Source organism: Orbicella franksi, chromosome 9 (genome assembly GCF_964199315.1).
Source record: "Orbicella franksi chromosome 9, jaOrbFran1.1, whole genome shotgun sequence".
In the NCBI taxonomy this organism is placed as follows: Eukaryota; Metazoa; Cnidaria; class Anthozoa; order Scleractinia; family Merulinidae; genus Orbicella; species Orbicella franksi.
In genome coordinates, this window is record NC_138153.1 from 2612993 (window position 1) to 2622877 (window position 9885).

The following is a 9885-nucleotide window of genomic DNA, read 5'->3' on the forward strand; positions in this document are numbered from 1 at the left end:
CGAAGAAGTGTATACGCCTGAAACTTCTCGTATGAAGGATGCTTTTCTTCGTATTGGGAATATGTGAATAAAACAGTTCTGTAATCGTAAGGTTCGAGATTTTGCCGTGGCTTTACGGGCCCGAAAAGTTTCCGGGGCTTTCGAGAAACGGGCCCCTGGACTGATGCGATATTCCTATTAGGTTAGACTTATCGAGCTAAAAATGTAGTTTTATTATACCTCACTCGAGGGAAAACCGCTATACTTTAAGACAGATTGAGGGCCCAAAACTCAAAAAGAATTATGCTAGGACAGGAGCCGGACGAGTGTTTTTCTGTTAACATAGTTATTTTAATAGAACTGCAGACAGGTGGAATGTTCTTCTGTTAGCCGTCCGCACAACTCCAACTTTGTCTTCTTCCTTTATAATAGGCGTTAAAATTTTCTTACTGTGATTGATTGTGATATTCAAAAGACTATGATCTAGAAAATCGTCTCTTGTCATACTAGATCTTACAAGCCTCTGGCGTCTAGAGACAGCATATCATAGACTGCTCTGAGCTCCTGGATGCCGTGTAAAGCCTGAAGAGTTTGCATCCAAAATAAATTCAAAACTTATCTGGCTTTCTGGCAGAGTTATTGGCAAATGACCTCATCATTTATGCAGGCAATCACGCAACTGGGCGTCATTTATTAGAGGTCTCTAGCGATACATTAGCTCCATAACTGACGATAACAAGGCCATAACCACTGGAAAATCCTTCGTGATTACATCGGCCTTTATTTATTTTTATCAGTTCTATTGCTTTAAATTACTTTTTAGCAATGGCCAACTCTCTCTAGGAGACGCGCCTGCAGGGTTTAGGGGCAGTTGTATTCATCAAAATAAACATCCAGTCCAAGGTGACGAATACAACTACCATGATTCCCTGCAGGCGCGTTTCATAGAGGGAATTGGCCATTTTGAGCTTTTTAGGAGATTTATACTTGTAATCTAATTCGACCAGATTAAGCTGGCATGTATATTACCCTTTTGAATATTTGAGAAAAACATTGTTGTTTTGGAAATTTTATTTTTGATTTATTATATGAGGAACTTTTCATGTCGCCTAATTTTTAAATTACTCTTTCATTTATTTTACTTATTACTGTTATAGGAAACATTGTGTAGGTTTTAACTAATTCATTTTTCTTATATAGTAATGTGAGCGCATTGAGTTTTCTAAATGTGCCCAAAACACTTATTATTATTGTTATTATTATTATTATTATTATTATTACCATTAACAACATCATCACCAGCACCAGCACCACCATCACCATCATCAACATCATCATCATCATTATCATTATTATTATTATTATCATTATTATTATCATTACTATTATTATTATGAAACTGTGCATTACATATGTACATGCCAAATAACACAGAGTAAAATACACGGCCAACGAAGTTGTATGTTCTAACCGACAACCATACACGTAAGAATGTCTCGCTAAAAGTAATTTATAGAGTTAACAGTTGCAGGATGCGTATGCATTTTGAACAGTTGCAGCCTGCACTTGATCAACTCTTTGAGCATTTAACTCTGACCCGAAAATGCGTCTCTTAAACACTGTTAAAATTCTCAAATATTCTGAACGGAAGGAACGATTCATGATGCCGTATATGACAGGGTTGAGCGAAGTGCTGGCAAATCCAAAACAAGTGTAACTCACATACACTTGTCGTTTCAGCTTCCAGTCAGTGTTTATAAAGTCGATCATATCGATTACCATAACAGGAGTCCAGCAAGTTAGAAAACCTATCACAACGACTAGAAGCATATAGGTAATGTTCACTTCATCTACTGACAGTCTTAACGTGATAGACATGTGTGTAGGCTGTTCTCTTGCTGGAGGGTGGATCCGTGATTGTCGGAATGTTGCATGATTATGCTTCCGCACAGCAATGAATACTCTTGTGTAGCAAGTTACGATAATAATTAGAGGAATGAGGACATAAACGAGAACCAGATAAGCTCCGTAACCTTCATACAGGCTTTCAGCGTCGTGCGCACAGAAAACTTTTCCAGTGTGAAAGAAAAACTCGTGTCCAGCTGCAACGTACGGAAGAGGTGCAAAAAAAGCCACTATCCACAGAATCACGATTGTTACTTTTGTTGTCTTCATGTTGAAGAGTTTCTGATACAGCGTGCGCGAACGAACAATTCGAAAATACCTGTTTACAGCGGTCACGGCTAAAGTTTGTAACGACACGGCGCACATCAAAAGAATCCAGAATCCTTGAAGCTGGCACACAAAGTTGTTTAAAGGCCATTTTCCAACGATAAGAGAAGCCACTGAAAATGGAATCCCCAGCAAAGACATGAGGAAGTCTGAAACAGCCAAAGTTATAATATACATGTTTGGAACAGTTCTGCGAAGATTCGGGTTTTTGATGACTGCGATTCCAAGCAGAAGGTTTCCGGTAAAAGAAACAAAGTTGATCAACAACACAAAGAAGGATTCTAAAACTCTTGTAAAAATGGAGCGGTGCTTTAACTCCCATGCGAAGGTGTCAATCGCTGGTGAGCTTTGATTCAACTCGGTGAGACCTTGGAAATCCGGCATTCTGTAACCGTTTCAAAGTGTAAGAGTAGATCAGGTTGTACAATTACTGTTTCAACATTCAACTGCGGGAAATGACAATTCAGGTTTCTGCCTGGATGCTTGTTGATTTGTATTGCTTAAAAGGCTTCCGTCATTTCCATCCTAGCCCTTAGGAAATATCCTGTCACTTAGGTTCAATTCGATCACTTCATAATCTCAGCCAACGATGCAAATTAAGCGATACGAAAAGATAACGTTTACCAAAATGATTGAGAAGGGAAAGATTCCCCGCCAGATCTAACTGACGTGAGATCAGCTAGTTCTTCAACGCTCAAGTTTCTTGCGGAAAACCCTTGAATTTGATGTGAAGTCTTAATTAAACGTAAAGCTTTTATATTTGTTTTATCAGAAAGTTGTTTTCTTAACTTGAAAGCTTTACTTATTGCTGTCATGTTAACATATTTCACCGAAAAAATTGAAAATAATCCTTAGTTATCAACATGTCGTAACATAAACTCTATGGAAAGTTTCGAAAACTCAAGTACAAATATGAATAACATGCATATCCGACAACCCGTGCTAAATAATTGTTATATTTTTCCTACTTCAGAATTGTGTCATTTCTAATATTTGCTTTTGTACAACATTGCACCATCGCTGTTTTGTTGCGAGGTGTAAATTAAGTACTTTTTGTCACGTAAAATTAAATAGACTGCTTTTTTAGTAACACTCAAAAGAACTGATAAACCCCGTTATCATAGGTTTTCTCGGCAGTGACCTCTTTTTATCTCAGTGTTGAGTTGTGGCTTCTGATAAACCAGTCATTAAAATAAGAGAATACAGTATTTTGTTTTGTTTTAGAAAGGGGCCTTAGTACATTAGAAACAATGGCAAAATGAGAAAAAAGGGCTTACAGAATAATTTACTGTCTTAGGCTAATTGTTAATTTTTTTTATTTCTTTGCGCGAAAATTACAAAAAATATAAGTGATAGAAACCGACGTTTCGGTGCATCTTGCGCCATTATCAAGGTTACATAATTAAAGATAAAAAGCGGTTTGTGAAGAGGCTAAGTTGAAGCGAATTTGCATAAGAGAGTGCCAAGATGCACCGAAACGTCGGTTTCTATCACTTATATTTCTTGTCTCATGTATTTCCAAATCGTTTCTTATGAAAATTACAAAGCTGCAATTCAAAGTTGGTCTATCGTTTGGGGAAAAAGGGGGAAAAGTTAAAAAATGACCCCGAGCCAGTTTCTTTTCATAGAGAGCGGCTTTTGAACTTAATAATTTCCTTTCCACTTAACGAATCTGCTGTATGTCATGTCTGGAGTTATTTTTTTTTTGTCATATGTGTAAATATATTATTATTACGAAGTGATTCCATCAGAATAGTCCGGATGTAGAAACCTGTTTGTCAATTGCATTTTTTTGCATCAGAAGAAATTGATAATACCACGTGACCAATTAAAAACGAGAAAAACTAACAGCAACCAATCAGAAACGCTTAACACAAACGGCAGCCTTTTTCTTTTGGTCACGTAGTCGACGAAAAAAGTAGGGAGGAATGATTTGTCTGGTCGGGGGCGGGGGGGTGAGGAGAGGGATCGAGAGGAGTGTGTTGAACCCAGATGGGAGAACAAAGAGTTTAGGGACTGGGTAAGACCATAGTCTTGTTTTCTAACATACTTTGATTGTCATGTTTGTCACCGCAGTTTATGTGTTATTTCTTATTAGACTATATATAGGCTCTTGCAAAAAATTGATTATAAAAATTTAAAACAAGAAAACTGAAAGTATCAAAGAATTAATTTAAAAAACTATTATTTTCAGGTTTCCTACCATTTAAAAGTAATTTTGTCTGTGGCCAGAATAACTCAAAATACCGCGACTGAGCTCCTTTAAAGTTGGAAGATCGTGTACTTTTTTTATAACTGGTAATCTCCAATCTCCACCTCAAGCTTGCTCATAATTAAGTCCACGTTTCTTGTCTTCACTAAGTTTTAATTTCTACATTTCAAATTTCACTGAACTTATAATAACAACTTGACCTTTTCGCTGCGGACGTTTCCGACAACTAATCGTAATGTCCCAAATGTAGAATGTCTGCTTCATTAGTTCTCCGTGCGCTTAGAATTATGGGACTGTAAATCAACGTTCTCGTTTTCCCGCTGTTTAAAGCAAAATCTAACGGGCCTGGGTAAGAATCAGGTGCTGTGGTTTGTTGTCGCAAATAAACCACCTATGAAGAATGCACTACCTCGTCCCCAGATCGAAATGCCCAATCACAGCTGTTGAAACCAACCAATCGCAGCGGAGCATCGTGCTTTATAAGTGACGCATAACAAGTGGATCTCATCGTCTAGCAGTATTCGTGGAAACGTCGCGATCTTCAACACAAGTGACCACATCGTGAGACAATCGATATTTCTTTATTATTATTACACTTCATCACGATGACAACTACAACCCTTTTTGTGACATTAGCCGGCTGTGGAAGAGATACAAAACATTTTTAGAGAAGGGAGACAAAGCCCAATATTTTTCAAGGCATTCCAAGAACTATCTTAGACTGATCATGATTAAATAGTTAATAGACATTTGAGTACTAAGTCACGACTCCGACTGCTACAATTACAAGTTATTTCTTAGACTGAAATTTGAAACGTTCATCAGTACATTGTCACTATACTGTACTGGTTAAAAGATGTTGTATGCAACAAAACTTGATCAGAAATTATTTATGACGACGGTTATACTAAAACGTCAAATCTTGCCAGGCTTAAAAGCGTTCGACAAAAATTTAGAAACTAAAAATTTTCTCCTACCGTAAACAGAATATTCCTCTGGTGAGTTCTTTCGAAGAATCTTTTTTAAAGATAACTTCAGAAATTGCCGCGCGCTCGTTGGCTAATTTTCATTGTCAATAAGCCGGCGAACAGACACATGAATTTATAATTTATGCGATTTGTTATTATAAAAAACAAATCGACGTCGGTTTTTCATGCGTCTGTCCTGCAATTAACAATGAATTTCATCATAACATTGTCAAAGCAGTCTGTGGATCCACAGCTACGTTGACAATGTTATGACGAGATTCATGATTATTAACTGACGTCAATTTGTTTTAAAACGTGTCGGAATGAGGCTACTGAGAGTTTCCTGTTTTCAGAGTGAGCAACTTAGACAACTGATCTGTTTTATAATTACAGTGTAAAAGGTTTAATTACTAGTAGAAAGACTGCTAGAAAAATTACACAAAGAAAACACTGATTCAGTTTTGTTTTATCTGCAAGTCAAAGCTACATTACTACCACCACCAGCTGTCCGTCCTGAAACAGTTTGAACTTCACACTGCTTCTGCGATCTTAAAAAGCACTTCTTCAAGGATGACAAAATTCTGAAATATTCCGCGCGAAAGGAACGATTCATGATGCCGTATATGACGGGGTTGAGCGAAGTGCTGGCAAATCCAAAACAAGTGTAACTCACATAAACTTGTCGTTTCAGCTTCCAGTCAGCGTTTATAAAGTCGATCATATCGATTACCATAACAGGAGTCCAGCAAGTTAGAAAACCTATCACAACGACTAGAAGAACATAGGTAATGTTCACTTCATCTACTGACAGTCTGCCTTCGGTCGGGCGATCATGCTGGTTTCTTCTAACTTGAAACTTAAGGTTGTGTTTACGCACTGCGATGAAAACTCTTGTGTAACAAGTTATTATGATAATTAAGGGGATGGCCACATAAACGAGAACCAGATAAGCTCCGTAACCATGAGACAGGCTTTCAGCGTCGTGCGCACAGAACACCTTTCCAGTATGAAAGAAAAACTCGTGTCTAGCTGCAACGTACGGAAGAGGTGCAAAAAAAGCCACTATCCACAGAATCACGATTGTTACTTTTGTTGTCTTCATGTTGAAGAGTTTCTGATACAGCGTGCGCGAACGAACAATTCGAAAATACCTGTTTACAGCGGTCACGGCTAAAGTTTGTAACGACACGGCGCACATCAAAAGAATCCAGAATCCTTGAAGCTGGCACACAAAGTTGTTTAAAGGCCATTTTCCAACGATAAGAGAAGCCACTGAAAATGGAATCCCCAGCAAAGACATGAGGAAGTCTGAAACAGCCAAAGTTATAATGTACATGTTTGGAACAGTTCTGCGAAGATTCGGGTTTTTGATGACTGCGATTCCAAGCAGAAGGTTTCCGGTAAAAGAAACAAAGTTGATCAGCAACATAAAGAGGGATTCTGTTACTCGAACGCCAGTCGATCGGCTTTTTAACTGCTCAGCAAACACCTCAATTGTAGTCAATGTAGAGTTCATGACGAAGCTGAAGTATTATTCTTCTTAGAGCTCTGTCTTATACCTGAGGTTAATACCGTGTAGTACAGTTATGCCTTCTCAAGCGTGATGAATGCAAATGATATTCCGTCCACGATACGAAACTGATATTTCGTCCTTCTTACCTAACGAGATTTAAAGATAGCTAAGAAAATGACTCGTCGTTCTTCGGTTTCCCTGAAAATACATCACTTACGATTCGTTTCCCCGGTTTTTCTGCAGGGAATCGTTACCAAACTGATATATTTCGTTTTTCAGTTTCTCCCCAAATTTTGAACTGAGATTCCATTGTTTTCTGGTTTCTACCAAAGTGAAATTCATTATTTTATTTCTCCCAAGATTTCGTGATACTGAAATAAAACAACGTATTATTTGTTAAACGCAAATGAAATTAACAGTCCGTTTTGACATTCACCCAGAAATTAATTTTGCTCTACCGGAAAAACCGAATTCATTGCTTCCTTTAGATTTACATTAACTGAATATTAAACAAACAGTCAGTGAGTTATTGCCGTATTTAATATCCCGACAATATCAAAACTTCTAGGACTTCCTTCCTTTGACTGTCTGAAATGAAGCTCGTCAAGACGTTGCTATGGTTACTAATAAACTATCCACTAAAACGAGGACTATTTATATCATATTTTCTGGTCAAGTGAAAGCTCTTCCGTAATAGCCTTTACTTGTTCGATGCAATTGATCGGGGCCATTGATAAGTAACGTCATGGGCTCCTGGCAACGTCAATTTGAATTTTCAGACTCGCGGCAGAAAGAACTAGTGAACTGGAAATTAACGAGAAAAGAATTCACTGAGAATCTTTAAAGATGAAGAAGAGAAAAGCAGAGGTTTGGTTACTTTCCGAAAGCATCTTCACCCGTAGTGGAGTTATTTGTCCTAAGGCAACCTCACCAATGACAGAATTTGCTGTCTGAATTACTTTTTGTGAAATCGTGCCTTGTGAGTTCTCTTGACCAATATTCCTCTCCGAGAGTTCCGGAAGCATGGATAACCTGGAGGTTATCCATGCCATACTTTCACCAGAAAACAAACGCTTTCAAATGAAGCTCGTCGTAACTGAGCAATTCACAGATGTACTGCTTTATAATACCGTTTTCACTGGTCGTACAAATAAAGCTACTTGTTGTGGTCGCTAGCTGTTGTTGTGTCCTGGTTTTTTTTTGTTTTGTTTTTTCGCTTTTGTTCGGATAAGCTTGGCTACCTGCGTGTTGTGAGCTAGAGCATGTAGTATTACAGTGAAAATTCTTCCTAGCGACAGGCGGGTCTATAGGTGCTAAGATCTAAAGGCTTTTGTTCTTGGGCCATCGTAGTTTAACGAGGAATAAAACCGCTATTTGTGTTTTATTCCTCGTGCTAAGATCTAGTCTATTAGAGCCTTTCTGGAAAGAAATCAGCGTTAAAATACGAAAATCTAAATCCAATAGTTTGGCCAACAAATCATGTATCAACACAGTCACCTTTTCCCCGTGCCCATTCCACGACGGCTAATTTGGGACGAGGATGATGGCCTACACATGAAATCCATGACTGAAGGGTGGGTAAACGATCACATATTTCTTTTGCACAAATTAACAGGAACAGACTGTTAGAAGTAAAATATCACCTGATCAAAAGTGAAACATATATATGGATGCCGTTTTTAGCCAGAATCTGTCGAGGTCAGTGGGTGCTGTAAATTATTTTGGAGATCAAGCAGTGGGTATTTTCGGCAACGAAAGTCAAACTCCAGTAGCTCAAGAATTTAGCCAATCAACTTCTGTTCCTCTAGAGCCATCTCTTCTTCGCGCCATGGTCCCGCCTGCTAAAAGGAATGGGAGGCTCTGCAGACGAGATTGTGTGTTGGCATGACGCTCATGTGACACATGGTGCCAAATACCGACCAAAATCTCGAGTTCTGTCTTCACACAAGACGTACAAAACATGAGATACTTGTAGCACATTGGTCATGTAGATTTTATGTGTGCCCAGCAAGCAATTATTAAATGCAGTATAGGTAATCGTATGATTGCAAATGCAGTTAAGGATCCTTACACTGCCAGAGATATTTGATTTTCTCCGTCGATCTTGTAATAACAAGTTCAATACTGGGTTTCAAGCAATATTTTACATGTAAATTTATAACAATCTTTTCATCACGAAAACGTCAAAAATTTCCAGTTTGAAATTTATCAGTATTGCGCGACCTTTTGCACCATGGCAACATACCGTTTCAAATTTTATTTGTTTTGTCCCTGCCATCGGTACTGTATGGCAACAGATAGAGAAATCTCCTGTTATTCGTAGAAAAGCAAGATAGACTGTTAATCTTAGAGAAGTTAAGAGGGAATCCTCCAGATTTTCGAGTAGCTAGTGGACAAAAACACAGTACCAACATTTTTAATGTTGTATTGTTAACTTCTATGCGACTGTTTTAAATATCTTCTCAAAAGAATTCTCAAGCGTGTTTAGGCATGACTCAAGCCTAATTTGCATAAAATCCGAAAAACAGTAATTACTCTGCCAGGATTTGGTTTAATCTTTGCAGAACTGGCAGCCTGACCAATCGCGACGACCTTTAATATTGTAAGACGAATAAAATTTGATAAAATAAGTCACCTGACTATAATTAATTGTTTTCTTTTTTGGAAAAAAAACTGAAAATGGGCCACCGAGATGACATACAATCACTGTCAAATGTAATATTTTTATAATTGTACTAATGGCCCCTGCAAGAATCTGTCCTGAAGTCAACTAAAATATCCAGTTTAGAAGTTATTACGTAAAAGAGATCACGTGACATTCTGTATTTCCATATATAGCCTTAAATAATTAAGGAGTTCATCCATTCAGGACAGAAATAGTTACCTTAGTAAGTGGTTAAAAATTTCTTATGGTTAGTTTTTCGTGATAGCTCACTATTCTTGGCTTATTTTAGAAATCTTGAGCAAGCCTGTGACGTCAT

The 9885-nt window shown here is 37.9% G+C and overlaps 2 protein-coding genes across 2 annotated transcripts; both read right to left on the reverse strand.

The window, feature by feature from the left end:
- Positions 1 to 1431: 1431 nt before the first annotated feature.
- Positions 1432 to 3067, reverse strand: LOC145497846 (melatonin receptor type 1A-like). The gene has a single exon (XM_081477705.1). It carries the CDS (start codon positions 2593 to 2595, stop codon positions 1498 to 1500), a length of 1098 nt encoding a protein of 365 aa, XP_081333831.1. The 5' UTR covers positions 2596 to 3067; the 3' UTR covers positions 1432 to 1497.
- A 1764-nt stretch (positions 3068 to 4831) lies between these two features.
- Positions 4832 to 9036, reverse strand: LOC145496939 (melatonin receptor type 1C-like). Its single transcript, XM_081476707.1, has 2 exons — positions 8548 to 9036; positions 4832 to 7050 (listed from the first exon to the last, which is right to left on the reverse strand). Exon 2 carries the CDS (start codon positions 6905 to 6907, stop codon positions 5858 to 5860), a length of 1050 nt encoding a protein of 349 aa, XP_081332833.1. The 5' UTR covers positions 6908 to 7050; positions 8548 to 9036; the 3' UTR covers positions 4832 to 5857.
- Positions 9037 to 9885: the final 849 nt, after the last annotated feature.